This window comes from Marmota flaviventris, chromosome X (assembly GCF_047511675.1).
Source record: "Marmota flaviventris isolate mMarFla1 chromosome X, mMarFla1.hap1, whole genome shotgun sequence".
NCBI classification, from domain to species: domain Eukaryota; kingdom Metazoa; phylum Chordata; class Mammalia; order Rodentia; family Sciuridae; genus Marmota; species Marmota flaviventris.
In genome coordinates, this window is record NC_092518.1 from 114113421 (window position 1) to 114131581 (window position 18161).

General features: G+C 34.7%; 1 protein-coding gene across 1 annotated transcript in view; it reads left to right on the forward strand.

Moving 5' to 3' along the window:
* The window catches only part of Stk26 (serine/threonine kinase 26), a 54103-nt gene extending 37877 nt beyond the window's left edge, over nt 1–16226 (forward strand). Inside the window, exons 4-12 of the mRNA XM_027946987.2 lie at nt 3186–3242; nt 8263–8371; nt 8458–8615; nt 9474–9659; nt 10709–10857; nt 12594–12687; nt 13252–13314; nt 13396–13532; nt 14454–16226. Coding sequence (XP_027802788.1) covers nt 3186–3242; nt 8263–8371; nt 8458–8615; nt 9474–9659; nt 10709–10857; nt 12594–12687; nt 13252–13314; nt 13396–13532; nt 14454–14478 — 978 coding nt within the window. The 3' untranslated portion in view covers nt 14479–16226. The remainder of the gene's footprint in view (nt 1–3185; nt 3243–8262; nt 8372–8457; nt 8616–9473; nt 9660–10708; nt 10858–12593; nt 12688–13251; nt 13315–13395; nt 13533–14453) is intronic.
* The last annotated feature ends 1935 nt before the right edge of the window (nt 16227–18161 follow it).

Genomic DNA, 18161 nt, shown 5'->3' on the forward strand with positions numbered 1-18161 from the left:
ATTCCCTGATCCTTGGAAACCACCATTCTACTTTGAGTCACTGTGAATTTGGCTATTCTAGGTACCTCATATAAGTGGTATCATAGAATATTTGTCCTTTTGTGACAGGCTAATTTCAATTGCACTTGCTGGTTGATTTGGTCAGTGTTATTATTGCCTGTTGGATTAATAGACCAGCTACTTAATTGAACACATAGGTAGCATAAATAATCCTCTTTTATATGTACATACAATTGGTATATTGAATTGTTTTTTTCTTTTTTGGAGCGGATACCAGGGATTGAACTCAGGGGCACTGGGCCACTGAGTCACATCCTCAGCCGTATTTTGTATTTTATTTAGAGACAGGGTCTCACTGAGTTGCTTAGTGCCTCCCTTTTGCTGAGGCTGGCTTTGAACTCTTGATCCTCCTGCGCCACTGGGATTACAAGCATGTACCACCATGCCAGCTAGAGCAATTGTTCTTTAGGTATTCTGAATTTAGGGACAATTTCCTAATACCAACTGAAAACCCATGTTGATACAGGACTCAAAACTTAATCCTCCAAACCATTGTTCAAATGTATGGATTCGTTTATAAGCAGAGAAATGGAATTTTGTATGCTAAGTTTATGGTTACGGTTTACACTCACCTGGCTCTTTTAGAATTGTAAACCCGCATGTAGATACCATCTTAGCACTTTAAATTATTTAAAAGGCAAACCAACCACTTATTTGTATCCTCCAACAATAAAGCCTTTTGTAGAATTTGAAGATAGAACCTGAGACGCTACACCCCGCCCCCCCCAAAATAGTGGCAAGCTAGTTTAGATTAGTTTTGTTTGTAGTTAGTGTTTTCATTAAGCTGCCTTGAGCAGGGAGGAGCCCTGCCGATTTGCCATTTCTACCTTGCTCCCTAGGCCTTGCTTCAGGCTCCTGCCCGCCTAACAGTCTTCCAGATGTCCAGGTCTTTGGCCATCCTCCAGTGATGCTTGTCTCCAGGAGTGACAATCAAAAGGAGGCAGTCAGAAAAGCTATCTGATACCTCTGGCCACTTCCTGTGTCAGAGGAGTACCTAGTTCTACTGAAAAGTTCTTCTGGTAGTAAGTCTTATTTTCAGATCTGGAAGTTGCTTAGTCTCAACTTTAATAACTAAGCAGTATATACTGTTTTGTAAGGTCACATATCCAGCTTTTTATGAATACCCTTTTGGTGATAGTTTGGAAGTTTCCATTTTGAATTGGTACAAGCAAAAGGGCATACATTGTTTTTAGACTTGAAAAACAGGTGCTTTTCATTCATAAAAAACCTTAAAACAGATAAACTAATTTTACAAGATCTTGTTTTAAAATGTCAGCGGCATGGGAAGCTTTCTGCATTCATATGATAGAATATAGTACTTACTGGAAACAGACTTATGGTAAGAGAAAATATTCTTAAGCTGTAAGCCATTATAAGAACCACTTTTATGTGTGTGATACTAGAGAGTGAACTCAGGGGTGTTCTACCACTTAGCTATATCCTTCAATCTTTTTATTTTTTAATTTTGAGACAGGACCTCACTAAGTTACTGAGGCTGGCCTCTAACTTGCAATCCTCCTGCTTCAGCCTCCTGAGTCTTTGGGATTACAGGCATGTACCATTTTGAGTGGCAGGAAATACTTAAAAAAAAATAAAGTTGTGTCAGGTTTATAATTCTCTGGTTCTGAATGCCTAATTTCTATGCATAAATTCAAGTTACATGAACCACTCCTAGAACTCTGCTTCCCTCCCCACTGTTGTAGAAATTTATTTACTCTTTCCTTCCATGCACACACGACGTTCAGCTTTTTCTTTCCTCAGTTCAAGTTGACCTGCTAAGGCAAAACAGAGCAGATGTTAAGATTAGTGGAAGTGGACACGATGGTGGTGCTCTATTCCTCTCTTTCTTTTATATATTGTACATAGTGTCAACATTAAGAAAGGAGAATCTGTCTGTTTTAACTGAACTAATCTTTCCCTCCTCAGCCCCTAGCTCTAGACCACATCCTAGCCCCTACACTACAATATCAACTTAACTCTGATTCGTCAACCTTGCAACATTCCCCTGACTCATCATTGTGTCACTAGAGTCCATTCTCTGCCTTAATAAAATTCCAGCCCCATGGAGATGCTTGACAAATTTTAAATTGAACTCCTCAGTACTTCCCAGGGATTTTAGAGTGAGGGCACCAGCAGTAGCTTGAGAATCTTCATCCCACAGCTGGGCCTGTAAAGGTGAGAAATGTGTTCCTGGCATCCCAAGTTGGAGCACAACACTGAATATATATTTTCCCCCAGAAAAATTGCTAAGTTATAAGTAGTAGTGAGTTTCTCCAATATTCTTCATGCTATATACTATGGATATATTTATGTTAACATTTTCTTTGGGGGAGACAACTCCACGATCCCAAACGTGATTTTTTTATGGAAAAAATGCTTGCTTCTGAAAAACTTACTTAAAAATGGACTTTTGGGACATAATTCATTCACAACTTTGCTACTGCCAGTATAATAAACCCAACCTTTTGATTTCTAGTCAGCTATGTGTTCTCAAAAACAGAGAATATCATTCACGAAATGGTATGGAGAAAGAATTATCCTTAATATTTCAAGCTATATCTGAAAAATGGAAGTGTTTTATTCCAGTGTTTAACTGATGGAGGAGAATGGTGTGTATGTGTGTATACTCGTTTTAGAATTCATATACATATATTTCCCCATAAACCTCATTACTCTTGTTCTGGTCACAATGAAATTAATTTTTCCTGGAGTAATCATTTGCTTTTTGCGCTACACACTCCCCTTTCTTTATCCATTTATATAAGTGTCCTTTCTTCTCATTCTTTATTGTAATTATCTTTTCCTTTTAGTATTATCATTCAAGATAACAATTGCAAGCTTTGGATTTTTTTTCTCAGTTTTGTAATGATTATTAGTAGCTTAACAATAACAAACAATACTATTTTTGTTTAGCTATATCAAAGGCTAAATAGAATTGCAAGATTAGGCTCAGAATTTTTATTTTTTTGTATAATGGTATATGGAAAAATATGTTCTGTGTTCCAAGCAACCACTTTTAAACATCTATTTTAGAATCATTGCATTAGTATGTAAGATTTAACTTTTTGTTAATATGCTATTTTGGCTAAGGTTTATAATTATTAAATTGTTCCATGGCTTTACAGGGTTCAAAATTATGGATAATAATGGAATACCTGGGTGGCGGTTCAGCACTGGATCTTGTAAGTATTTTAAAATAATTACACAAACATTTTTAACTGTTCTTTTATGTTAAGTAAGCAGTGGCTTTTGAGCAACGCTAAGTGGTTATATTAGTTAATATGATCAAATTAAACTTTCTTGAGGACCACGGCACTTATGTCGATAATTCTTTTTTTAGTATGACAGCGGAATGCATTACAATTCTTACGTAGATACTTCTTTATTGCAGATTTGAATCTGTTGCTGACAATCTATGAGTATATAAGAAATACAAATAGCTTAAGATTGCCCCAAATTAGGAGTGTTTGCTAATTGCTGTTTGTTTTGTGTTTGACTTTTACAAACTAAGACTGAGTTCTTAGATTTTTAAAAATATATAATTGTGATAACTGTCACTAAAAGTGATTATGAACTGAATATTTGTGTGCCCCACAAACTCATATGTTGAAATCCTAACTCCCAGTGTGATAGTCTTAGAAGGTGGGACTTTGGAAAGTAATTAGGTAATGAGGGCAGAGCCCTCAGGAATGGCATTTGTGTGAAGGAGATTCCAGAGAGCCCTCTAGCTGTCTTTCAACCCTGAGAGGGTACATTGAGAACATGGCCATCTGGAAACCAGGAAGAGTACTCTCATCAGACTTTAGTCTTCCAGAACCTTGATCTTGGACTTCCCAGCCTCTAGAACAGTGAGAAATAAGTATTTGCTGTTTTAAGTCACCCAGTCTATGATATTCAGGTAGAGCAGCCCAAAGTGACTAAGACATTGGTTTTAGGGATTTGACCAAGTAGGCCTACAGATACAGTTCTGTACAGATTTCTCTCTGCCCCACTGTAGGTTATTTGGAAAGGTGATGGCATTTTTGGATTGTTAAAATGACTGAAAGTGTTACTGCCATTTTAGTGGGCCATTATCAAGAATGCTGAAGTTCTGCAAAGTACAGGAAAACTTCCATTCAATGAAGATATGTTCATGTGCAGAATGCCTTTGAAAAAAACTGATGGTTTTCCCCCACGTTAGTATAATACTATCAATGTTGATTTCTTTCCTTTAAAATCTTTATTAATATGGCTTTAATTATAAGATTAAATATGAATTATGAAATGACCACTGGGTCAGTCAGTCTATAGGGGTTTAAGGTTATAGGGCCAGCGTTGCTCAACTAAATCTGTGACTGTGAACCAGACCCAGGAACTCCCTGAACTTGGGTGTGTCATAAAACAAGTTGCAGTAAGTTATTTTTCAGTTCTCTTCCATCTTTAATACTATAGGATATATTTTATTTACATGCCTCTTCCTTTGAAATTATATAGCATGCTATGTCTAAGAAAAGAGTGTTTTGTTAGGCTCATTAAGTAATATTTTAATTCTTATTTTTTAAATGAAGATGAGTTTTCCTACCTGAAAATGATTAGATATTTTTAAAAGATTTTAACCCTGACTACTGATGAGTCAAAATTTCTAATACTATGAACGGAAATAACTGAAAAAATTTTCTTTGCTTTAGGCAGAACTGTACTGAAAGTAAAGATATGATAAACTTGATCTGGAAAGCCTCATTTACTTCTAGTAGTTCATTTTAGTTTAATCAGTTGCCACATTTGGTAATCCTTTCTTGTCTAATCTAATTCTCATATCCTAAAGCTTAATTTCATTTTTTTCTCTCTCTCCTCTGTAGTGCAAGAACACCACTGGCATTTCTTTGTATAATATTTTTCATGCATATAGAGTCAGACTTCATTCTTAAAGTTAAATGATCTCATTTCTGTTTGCTTTGTCAGTCTTATTATTACAATAGTTTATTGTTTAGCCCCAGAAGAAGCCTCTCAATTGCTCTGAGAACCTCCTTCTACTTTTAAAATATTGAGAAGCCTTTACAAATTTATCATTTACCTTATCTGTTCCCCCATGGAACTCACCATTTCTCTTCTCCATTTTGTAGGCTTTGGCAAAGCTAGTCCAATCTGTTTATCAAGATCATTAATAGCAACATCAAGCATTTGAACACTGGCCTAACCCTTCCTAATAGCCATAATCGATACCCTGAGTAAAATGATTGTGAGTTCTTGATCTCATCCTGCCATTCTGCACTCTACCTGATAAAAATGGCAATTAGAATAAATTAAATGAATTGAAATGTTGTTAGTACTATATTGGCTGAGAATCTAAAGACCTAGTTCTTAGTCCCATTTCTACCACTGACAGTTGACTAAAATTGGGCAAGATAATATCTTTGTGCCTTAATTTCCTCAAATGTTGGTGAAGAAATTTGATTAATGAACTTTTTTTGTTTTCATAGCTCTAAAATTCAATCATATTGTGATTTAATTGTAAACCTCATTGAACTGAGCTTTTAAAGGAGAGCAAGTGCTGAAAAAAATGTGCTGTTCCTTTTCCATGTATAGTCATATAGAAATGAGTGCTGTCATTTGGGGAATCTAAGAAAGAACGATGATAGTAGTAGAGGAGGACTCTGTTACCAGGAGCAAGGGAAAACAAAGAGAGATGTTGAACAGAGTATTTATCACTTTAAACTGGTGTCTGACTAATGGAATAACATAAGATTATGATTTGTAATTTATATCAACATTATACATAGTGTACCTCAAGGGTCTCTCTCATTCTTGAAAAACCATTTGTCCCATCTGAACAAACTTTGAGCATACTATATATTATTTTATTGAGTTTATTATACCCTACTGCTTTCCAAAAATAATTTACAGTGGCTTACAACAAAAACCCATATAATAAAGTAAACAGAATAAAACATGAGCACCAAGAAAAAATGTTGGAAACAATCTGCTAACTGTAAAAGAAGGCATAATATAACATGCTGTATTAGGAACTGACTGGCTGAAAGTCAAAGGAATGTAGGGAAAATCCACAGGCCTAGGTCCACAAGAGTACAGTTTTCATTTTTTCTCTCTTCTTTTTTTCTTTTTGAACTAGGGATTGAACCCAGGAGTGCTTTACCACTGAGCTACATCCCCAGTCTTTCTACTTTTATTTTTAATTTTGAGACAGAATCTCATTAAGTAGCTGAGGCTGTCCTCAAACTTGTAATCCTCCTGTCTCAGCCTCCCAAGTTGCTGGGATCACAGTTGTGTGCCACCACACCTGCATACGGGTACAGTCTTTGAAAGAGCACATGTCCCTCTTTTGCATATGCTTTCTTCATAATAGAGGCAAAATTACACAAAGCCTGTACACTGTCCTGGGACAGAAGTGTTACATATTAGAGACATGACAAGAAGTTCAGTCATTGGAGAGAAGTTCAGTTATGCACTTTAAGGACAGTAGACCACAATCTTGGCATGATCTTTCCTTAAGTTGTATTAGATATTTTTTAAAAACCTCTATTCCTTCTACTTTACATTCCTTCTCTTTCCTATTCTCTTTCTTCTCCTTTTCTCATCACTACCAACATGCCTAAGGAGCCATTTTAACTACAAGATTTGAGACAGTTTTCTGTGTGATAGTGTGGGTGGTTTTTTTTTCTTCCCTGATTCACTGTCGCCTTATGCCCATTTCACTGCTACAGTTGTCCAGCATGCTGTAGCCTGCCAACATTTTTGATAGTACCAGTCTTATGAATATGTTTATCCCTCAGTTAGTTGGTAGTACCTGAGAATTTTGTTGCCAGCCATCAATAAAATATCTCATTTTCACCTTTTAGAATTACTTCAGTACTGGTTTTTTTTTTTTTTTTTTTTAGTTGTAGTTTGACACAAACCTGTATTTTATTTATTTTTATGTGGTGCTGAGAATCAAACTCAGTGCCTCACATTTGCTAGATGAGCGCTCTACTGCTGAGCCACAACCACAGCCCCACTTCAGTACTGTTTCAGAAAGGAACTTTTGGGGTAGAAGTTGATAGATTTGGAAATAAATAGATAATGTTGCCTAGGAAAGGGAGCTATTGAATTGCAGCCATCCCTGGAGTATACTGTATACCCAGACTAGAGTTAATATTAAATGTTGAGACCAAAGTATGGGTCCTATTTTAGGCTGTTAAATTCTGACATGAAAGTGCCCTTTATTCAGCATAAATATGGCATTCATGAAAGATGAAATACACAAGGTGCCAAAGAGCTGTGAATCCCTCCCAGTGTGAGGCAGAGTGTGCAATGTTTGATTTTCACCACCTCTTTCCTCCTTCCAGCAAACAGAACTGTGCCTCGGCTCTGACTTTAGATTCCCACCCTTTCCTGTAATAATATTGTACAGTCCACTGTTTGTGCTTTATGAGGTACCAGAATTTTTAAATTACCATTTATTTTAAAGAGAAATTTTCAGATATTCCATTACAAGTTCTGAAACCTAGTCATTGCTTTCCTTGTATTCCAGTTGGAACTATTGGCTTCAGTACAGGGATGGGGAAAGAAAGGGAAATGTGTTACATTTATTTGAAAAATATTATCCCTCCATGATTCAAATTTTGTTTTACAATGAGTCTGAATGGTTTAATTATTATATTCCTGGATAAATTTAAAATTTGAGTCTCAACAAGACTCTGTTCCTTACAATATTATTGAAACATATAGAATGCTAAGTAACTTTACTGTAGTTGACCTGTATGATCAGATAGTTGCTGGGGAAATCTTACAGATTATCTCATCTAAAAATCAGTTCAATGTCAATATTTAGTAACTTTTTAATAACAAATGCCAGCATGTAAGTAGTTGATTTTTTCCCCATCTGAAAAACAATTTAGCTAGCACTATCACCATTTAAACATATTTGTTAACTCTCTAATATAAAAAGTTCAGGAACTCCAGAATTTGAAGCTAGTATCTAGGAAAAAGTGTTCATATTATCTTTAAATATTAAATTTAATCTTTTAAAAAATCTGTTCAGCCTTGTGACTTAAAACTCTTTTGCTTTCTTCCCCCATATTTAAAAAATTTCCTCATTTGTTTAAATATTGGTTTAATAAACAATTGTTTTATATACCTAAGTGATTACATTATTTCAAAGATAGCAATCTTGAATTTTATTTTGCAAACTTTTTGTGTGAGTGTGTGTATGTTTTTCCCCTTAAGCTGCGAGCTGGTCCATTTGATGAGTTCCAGATCGCTACCATGCTAAAGGAAATTTTGAAAGGTCTGGACTATCTGCATTCAGAAAAGAAAATTCACCGAGACATAAAAGGTACATAGCAGTCTAATACGAATCTTAGAAAAATAGATGCCTTCTGCAGAAACTGAATTTTTTCCCCTTTTTTCTTTACCTCCTAGCTGCCAATGTCCTGCTTTCAGAACAAGGAGATGTTAAACTTGCTGACTTTGGAGTGGCTGGCCAGCTGACAGATACACAAATTAAAAGAAACACGTTTGTGGGAACTCCATTTTGGATGGCTCCTGAAGTTATTCAACAGTCAGCTTATGACTCAAAAGTAAAGGATTGCTTGTCTAAACTGTTTTGTTTTTTTCAAATAAATTTTATATAGCAGAAATCTGATAGGAAGAATTTTATTTCAGATAGAGGAACGGCCAAGAGCAAAGGGTTCTGGTGCTATCCTAGTTAAAGAACTGCCTTATTTTCCTTCTTTATCAAATCTTTCTTAAGGAAAAGTTATGTCATATTTTGTTGTTTCCTCATAAATTCCCTTGATGCCAATAATATTTGGACCCTGTTCACATCAATGACTTTCCATCTCACTTGGAATGAAATCTTAAGTCCTTACTGTAACTCCAGCTGTTATTTGCCTCTCCAGTCGTGGTGGCCTCATTGTTGTTCCTCAAGCATAGCAAGTATACTCTGGCCTCAAGACCTTTGCTCTTGCTCTTCCCTCTTTCTGGAATAACCTTTTTCTAATCAGGTCTCTGCTTAAACATCACAGACACAAAGATGTCTTTCCCAGACCTTCCATGTGAATTCGCAAACTTCTTCACACTCTCATTCATTATTTCTTTATTCTGCTTTATTATTTTCCTCACAGAACTTATCACTGTCTGACATGTTTGTTTCTTCTCTGTCTCTCATACTAGAATGTAAACCCCTTGAGGGCAGGAATTTTTGTCTAGCTTTTTTACCACCTGAATCCTCTGGGCCTAGAATGATGCCTGGCATAAAGTATGGAATCCAATACATTTTAAAATAAGTGAATTCTATTAATAACAATTTATTAATGCCACCTATCTTGGCAGACTTTTCAAAACTATAGGACCACTACATTCTACAGACTCTTTTGTGGCAGTATACTGGAATGAAGTTTCAAGGTAATAGAATTTTTTTCTTTCTTTTACCTCAGGCTGATATTTGGTCATTGGGAATTACTGCTATTGAACTAGCCAAGGGAGAGCCGCCTAATTCTGATATGCATCCAATGAGAGTTTTGTTTCTTATTCCAAAAAACAACCCTCCAACTCTTGTTGGAGACTTTACTAAGTCTTTTAAGGAGTTTATTGATGCTTGCCTGAATAAAGATCCATCATTTGTGAGTATTTAGTTCTTTTACTACTATCTGTTTTCCATTATTAGATCTATTTGGAGTAGAGGTGGCTTTTTCCACAGTGGGGAATAGAATGAGGTGAAAATTGGCTGAGATCTATCCAGGAACCTAGTTCTTCCTTCCACATTGCTGATCTTAGTCAGTTCTTAACCAGATCTTTACTCCTTCCCCTGTATCTTTTTCTTGGTCCCCAGCTTCCTGCTGTTTACTGATCATTTCCTATTTCAAGGAGAAAGAAATTTGAGAAATAAAATTCATCTTACGTCATTATTAAAGTACATGTGTAAAATATTCACGATGATTCCTTTCAACCATGTTATCATTTTTCATGAAAGTTTGTGTTTACTTTTTATTTGATATTCAGAGACTTCAACATGAAGTTTTATACTTTTTCTGGTCTAGTGAAGTCCTCTCATTTACTTGGCAGTTTTATTATAGTTGTTTTTGCTGTTATTTAAATTAAAGCTGCCTTGTGATTTCTAGAGACTAAAAATATACAAGAACTTGATATAACTAATTTTAAGTTAATAGTAAACCTTCTGATATTAATAAAATGCTAGAGGGAAAATATCGCCCACAGCACCTGCTGTTTGCATTTAGACACAATATGAATTGATGCTTTATAGAGAAAGGATAATAAGATGTGGGCAGATAATAACAAAATTAGGCATTCCTAAGATGTGTGCAGATGATAACAAAATTATAGCCTTGATAGTTTTCATGAGTTTTTTCAACTTACAGTAAATGTTATAAAAGTATTTTAAAGCTTTATTTTGAGATGTTTTTACTTTCTAAATCCTTCCACGGGCTTTTGAGAAAGCTTTACCTTCTGGTTTATTTGGTTTTACCAAATTGGTGTAAAAACGTAGTGAATTTAATGTGGTTGCCTTGAGCCACTTAAAAAGTAGAATTATCTGTTTTCCTACATTTTAATTGTCCTCCTGTCTATAGATTTACTTTTAGTTCCAGTGATTTTTTTTTTACAATCACAAAGAGCTTTGATGTAGTCATGCATTCTTCATTTTATTCCTTAGCGCCCTACAGCTAAAGAACTTCTGAAACATAAATTCATTGTAAAAAATTCCAAGAAGACTTCTTATCTGACTGAACTGATAGATCGATTTAAGAGATGGAAGGCAGAAGGACACAGTGATGATGAATCTGATTCTGATGGCTCTGATTCGTATGTACAAATTATTCAATTTGTATGTAGGTGGCCCATTTGAATACACTGTGTCTTTTAATAATTATCTGGTATGCTTGCATTAGCATGAAACATTAACCATATTCTGAGGTTTCATTATAGAAGCTGAAAGTTCCCCAATCACAGTCTGTATAATACAATGAATTTGGATACATGTTGTTCTTGGAAGTGAATAGCTGTAGTTTTAAATGGTCTTGGTCTAACCCCTAGTGGGTACTTGAGCATATTACAAAATTTTGGAATAAAATTTCATTAAAGGTGTTAACATTAGTTTGCAAAAAGTAATAAGGAGCCAAATGCAGTGGAGCACATCTGTGATCCAGTAGTTCAAGAGGCTGAGGCAGGAGAATCACAAGTTTGAGGTCAGCCTGGGCAACTTAGCAAGACTCTGTCTCAAAATTAAAAAATAAAAAGAACTGGGGATGTAGCTCAGTTGTAGAATGTCCCTGGGTTCAACCCCCAGTACCCTAAAAAGTAAGGAGCTATGTCTTCTCACACTTTGATGGCAATCTCCAAAATCCCTCTGGAGAACTGACCTTTCCCAAGTCTCAATCATGCACCAAACTGTGATCAGATTGGTACATTTAAATATTCATTTATGGGAACTGAGGGTGTAGCTCAGTTGCCTAGCATATACAGGGCCCCAGAATCCATCTCTACTACTGCAAAAAAAAAAAAAAAAAAAAAAAAAAAAAACAATATACATGGACTGCAGATGTAGCTCAGTGGTAGAGCAGTTGCCTGGTATGTGTGAGGCCCTGGGTTCCATCCCCAGCACCACAAAAATAATAATAATACCCATTTCTATATGATTTTTCACCCCTTAAAATGTTGCAGTGGCTTTTTAAAATGGCAGCATTTATATAAAAAATTCAGACTTTAGGTTTCTAATTTAGTTTTGACTAGGAGACTATGTAGGCTACACCATAATTTACACTTTCACTAGGCAAACTGGAAGAAAGGAAAGACCAAATTTTTAAAGATAATACTCTTAGATTCCCACATTTATGAAAAAATCCCCAATATTCAAAATGTGTAAAATATATTCAAAATAGTTTGTACCCTGTTCTAATGGTGTCATTAGCCTTAGGTGCCCTTGTGAGTCACCCAATGAAGCCTAAGACCACAAGCCGCACTGCTTGAGGTCCTGGTTCAGTAACTGGGGAGTAGTGGGGGATGGGTATGTATATATGTAGGAAGTATTCCTATGGGATTCTGATGCACACTTAGAATTGAAAAACACTTGATTCAGGAGGCTGAGGCAGGAGGATCGCAAGTATAAGGCCAGTCTCAGCAACTTAGCAAGACCCTGTCTTAAAATAAAAAATAAAAGGGGCTAGAGATGTGATTCAGTGATTAAGTGACGCTGGGTGGTTAAGCTCAGTGGTCAATCCCTGGTGCCAAATAGTAATAATAATAATAATAATTAAATAAAGAGGGCTGAGGTGTAGCTCTGTGGTAAAGTACCCCTGGGTTCAATCCCCAGTATTACAGAGAAAAAGAAAGTGGGAGGAAGGAAGGAAGGGAAGGAAGGAAAGGAACACACACACACTACTCTTTGGTAAAATGTATGTACCTGAAAGTGAGGTCAAATGCTTTTTTATGCTATGTTTTTTTTTTTAAACATTGAGATGATTATCTTTGCATTGATTTGATGTTTTTATCATGCTGAATTATTTATAAACTTATAGACGTATCTTTGGCAATCTCTTTAGGGAATCCACCAGCAGGGAAAACAATGCTCATCCTGAATGGAGTTTTACCACTGTGCGAAAGAAGCCTGATCCAAAGAAACTACAGAACGGAGCAGTATGTATATGGAAACTATCACTTCCTCTTGATAGACTTTTTCCAACTATGTAGTGAGATTATATGGCTAAAAATTATTAGGATTCAGTACCCCTAAATATCTGTCTGCCTCATTACACATGTAGTATGCTTCATTTATCATAGTTTTTAAAAAAATTAGATGTTGATGAACCTTTATTTTATTCATTTATTTATATGCGGTGCTGAGAATTGAACCCAGTGCTTCACACATGCTAGTGCTCTACTACTGAGCCATAACACAACCCCGTATCATTAGTTTTGAGCTAATTTTAAAAGATAAAGCCATTTAAGTGGTCATTGGTATTTTAAAATGTGTTTCACCTAGAAATAATAAGCCCAAGGAATCATAGGTATCTATTGTAATTCTAGAAGAAGCCTTCTTGGTTATGGAGGGGAATTCATGATAGGAAGAAACATAGGATTTTGCTCTATCTTAGGTCTTTCCTGGGCCAAATTCAAATTAATTCACATTTGTCATAAAATAAGAAAAGCATGAATGATTATTTTAATTTTATGTGTGTAATCTATATTATTTGTTCAAAGGAGCAAGATCTTGTGCAAACTCTGAGCTGTTTGTCTATGATAATCACACCTGCATTTGCTGAAGTAAGTATAGGTTCTTGAGCATTTGATATCTATTTTAAATAGTATAGTATTTCAGATGTTACAGCTGTCATTCTTTCTCAGCTTAAACAGCAGGATGAGAATAATGCAAGCAGGAATCAGGCAATTGAAGAACTTGAGAAAAGTATTGCTGTGGCTGAAGCTGCCTGTCCTGGCATCACTGATAAAATGGTGAAGAAATTAATTGAAAAGTTTCAAAAGTAAGCTTGAAATGTCATTTTAAAAATAGTTGTATGCTTGAAAATTGTTGCCCATCTTAATCATAACTTTTGAAGTTATTTTCTGTAGACATGAGGAGGTAGTTTTCCAGTAATGAATGAATGGCCCGATTCTCCCCCGACCCCACCTTTTCTCTGCTACTAGTATAGACAAAAGGTCACTGCACATGTTCTTATTTGAGCACTTACAGTAATGTTATTTAGGAATGCTTTCTTGATACTGGGCTCAGAATTTGCAGAAACACCACATAGTTTGCAGTGCTTATGTTCCTAAGTTTGAAGGCCAATATGAAAAGTTAAGGGAAAATTTTTAGGTAGAGGACTATGTCTAGACAATACAATTGTTTGACTTCAATTTCTATACTGTATCTTTGAACTATTAATTTGATTTTACTTGAAGAACTTCTTATAACCAATTTTAAAACTATTTTATTAAATAAGACTTTTGTATGTACACAGGCAATACAGCTTAAGCAAGCTATAAAGTGATACAAATTTTACTTAAATCCATTATATTGCTTCTCAGTGCCTCTTTGTATTTCTTGTATTCATGATTTCAAGTGGGATTAAGTTGGAACAAACCATATGACCTGTAAAATCATACACTCTCAAAGATCTTTCTACCCGATAAAGCCCACTTGTATTCATAAACTCAGAATCCCTTAGATTATAATGGAAAACTCCCATCCATTTTCCAGTATGCAAAGGAATCAGTTGGAAGTTGTGAAATAAAATACAGAGGGATATTTGGACTTGCTTGTGTTTTAATGTCTCTAGGACAATACTCAACTGAAAGTACCTATCTCCTTGGCTAAATCAGATCCTTCATTACAGAGTTCATATAAGTGAGAAATATAAACATGCATAATTGTACATCAAGTTATGTTTTTCTTAATTTTATAGGTGTTCTGCAGATGAATCCACCTAAGAAAGTATTTCTGGCTTCAATTTCATACGGACCCAGAGAAACCCACCAAAGCTACTTCAAGCTTAACAATGCTTAACTCGTGAGCTCCATGTGCCTTTTGGATCTTTGCATCATTGAAGATTTGGAAGAAGCTATTCAACTATTTTGTGATGGTGTTTATCATTTTATATTTTAAAGAGATTATTTTGTAAGGAAAACTTTTAATACTATAGTTTCACCTGTATTGTAGTAAATATTGAGATACAGTTTTGCTTTTAGGTATCATTATTTCTTAAGTTACTAGGATGAATACCTTTCATGTTTTGATCTTTAGTTAACTGTACACTCATAAAACATACAGGTCTTTCAACGTCATCCTAAATATTCAATTTTCGTAAATCATCGAGCTTCAAAAGTTTTTATTTACACAAGCATATTCTAAAAAGGACTATCTGTGGAAAAGTGGAAGTAAGACACATCTTCTTAAAACAAATTTTTAATAAGCTCTTTGAAACTGAACCTGGAAAAGTATTGATTCTTATACCAAGTTGGTATGAATTCCAGGCAGCTCAATGATTATCACATTTGAGAGCCCTGTGTTTGAGGCATTGACAGGCAGCATGTAGCAACAGAAGTACCTCTTGGTGTACAGTATTTATCTTTTCGTTTAGATGGAAGACACAATCAACCCTTATTTAATATGGTTAGAAATTTTAAAGCAAAATCATTTAGCCAAGGATGTGTTTTTGGTAACAATGGAGGAATTATACTGGCTTCATTTTTTAAATCTTTAAGTCAAATTACATATGCTTGGATTTAGAGAGCTTGAAAAAATGCTGATTGTCATGTGATTAAATACCTGATCAACAGGTATGAATATAATTTACACAGTATATTTTTGTCATAGCAGTAAATTGTCCTGTAAACTATTTATTCATTTTTGTTCATCATAGTTATCAGTACAAAAGCATCATATGTTCATTTCTGAAAGGGTATATCAAACATTTTCCAATTCATATAAAAATAACCATAGTACAGGATGATTTCTGTCCATTCAAAGGTAAGTTAGACTGTACAGTTAATTTTTAGCTATATTTATGGTACTTTGAGTGGATAATAACCTTCTTTCTTTTAAGCCCAGTATATATATTATGCCTGGCTGAGTGCTGAACTGGGGCTGTATATCAGTAGTTGTAGAATTATTGATATTAATTAGTTTTAATAGTTAATATTTTGTTTGGGTCTGCACACTTGGATTTTGCACAAAAATCATTTTTAAAAAGAAATCTGAGTAATTGCCAAATATTAAAAGAAAATGTTCTACAAGGAAAGAATACAGTTTTTCATCAAGGTAGCCATTACATGCTCTTTTTAAAATATAAACACTTGAGAAAATTGTGGTGTAATATGCCAAGAAATTTCTTGTCATTGGTGCCTATGCAGTAAAAATTAATTTTAGTTCATTGTATTTTGAAGTAATGGTTCAGTTAAATTTTTCACCTGCTATGTATCTGAAACACAATTAAAGTTTATAATCTGTAGCACTCTCAAAATGATTTTGCAACTCATCATGGATTAAATGAATATTTTTGTAAAAGTAAAAGCAACAAGTTTATAAATTGATTATTTGAAACTTTACAACTGCATCACAGATATGAATTGTACTGCTTATTCATTATAGTTGTTAGTCCTATAAACTGTTTCTAGGTGAAGCATACTCCAGTGTTTTGGGGGTTTTGAAAATAAATATTTAATTTCATGATCTACAATGTTTGTTTTCTTGAGGGGAGTATAATGTGTATAATCATTTCAAAACATTTCTCCTTTGACTTTTAATTTATTATTGGAACATTATAACCAAAGTTTTTATTTGAAACTAAAAGATACTCTTCACTTTTTATTTAGGATTGATTATAGCTAAAGTGACCATCTGTCCTGACTTCTGCCTCCTATCTTGACAGAATTATTAATTAAGTACCATTTCAAAAATGTCCTGGCTTAGACAATAAATTATATGGTCTCCTTAATTGCTGTTTTATTAGAAACTCATGTACAGATTTAAGCCCTATAGTTCTTAGGAAAAAACATAAATTTAGCAAAGATTTGCAGTAAAAGAGAAGAGAAATAGCATACAGCATAAAGGAGTTTGAGTTTTTTCCTAGATATAAGATTGTGGGTGAACTTCATAGCTTCGAGGATCTATATGTAAGATCCTTGAAGATCCAAGATTTAATATATAAGTGATCAGTCTTTAATTTTTAAAAAAATTCTGTGGTGCTAGGAATCAAACTCAGGGCCTTGTGCATGCTAGTTAAAAGCTCTACCACTGAGATAAATCCCCAATCCTTCAATATCTTCTTCTTATTCAATAACTACTCTAGACTTGTGAGTTATTGGATATGGTTCCAGGAGCAGAAAGGGAATGGATGGAATGAAATATATTAAAAGGGATTTTTCTGATGTAAGGGCTAGGAGAATAAAGAAACTGATTTATCTTTTCTCTATTAAGTTATATTTAAAAATAGCTTGTCTGTATAATTCCTTCCTTTCTTTGAACTTTGTGTTTAACATTATCTTGTAAATATGTTAGACTTAATATTAAGATCAGTTAACAAAATTAAGTTCTCAAGTGGAATGCTATACCTTCAGGAGGACTATTAGAGAAATTCTGAATTGATCAAGAATATAATTTTAGTTCATTTATGCAGTCTGATGTCATTACTATTTACCCTTCAATTCCATTTATCCATCCTGACCATACATTTTCACTTGCCTCCTTTTCCCTATTCTGTAACTGCTCTATCCCTTATTAATAGGCCAGAACCAATCACTTCTGAAATCGATTAAAACAAAAGGAAGACCATCCTTGTTTTTCAATTGAGTAGATTTCCATCACACTTTATTAAAAAAACATCTCATTTTCTTGCCTACATGCATGCAACAAGATATGGCAAAAAAAAAAAAAAACCCTCTTGGTAGAAGACATTCAGTCAACAAACTGATCTGTTAACTTGTTTCCTTCACTACATATGGTAGATGTTTAAGAATAGAAAAATTATACATCAGACATAATATCCTCATCAGCCCCATATCTGGCTGTAGAAATTGGCCTAATACATTAATTTCCTGGGCTTTAAATTCTGCCAAGTCTATATTCTAAAAACATCCATTCCATTGAGAGGATCTATGCTATCACCTTGTTTTTGAGGCTGTAGAGGGCCATGCTCCCCTAGATAAAAATGGTAAAAATCAAAGTCCTTAGCAAATAACAAGACTGTTTTTACTGGGTCCCCCACAAATAATGAGGACTGAAGTCTTTGTTCTGTATTATTTAAAAATGTACAAAATAACCAAGATAGCCACAGTCTACTTAATCACAATATGTCATTAGAAGCCAAATCCATATGTAAATCCATACTCTCACTATTCACTATTGAACAGCCTGCCCTGCATTTTTCATCACTCTATGAAGAAATATATAACAGAGCTGATAAATACTCCCCACACCCTGCCATATTACTGGGGAGGAGAGGACATGTTCCAGTTTGTTCTGAGGGAACAGAAGAGTGAAGCTCAGGGAATGAGGCAGCAGCTGGATCTTTCCAATGAAGAGTGACTAAGAAAATGATTTATAAGAAAGTTCCTTATTTTCTACCTAGGATTCTAACATAGAACTGACCCAGAAATGTTCATAGAATTCATAC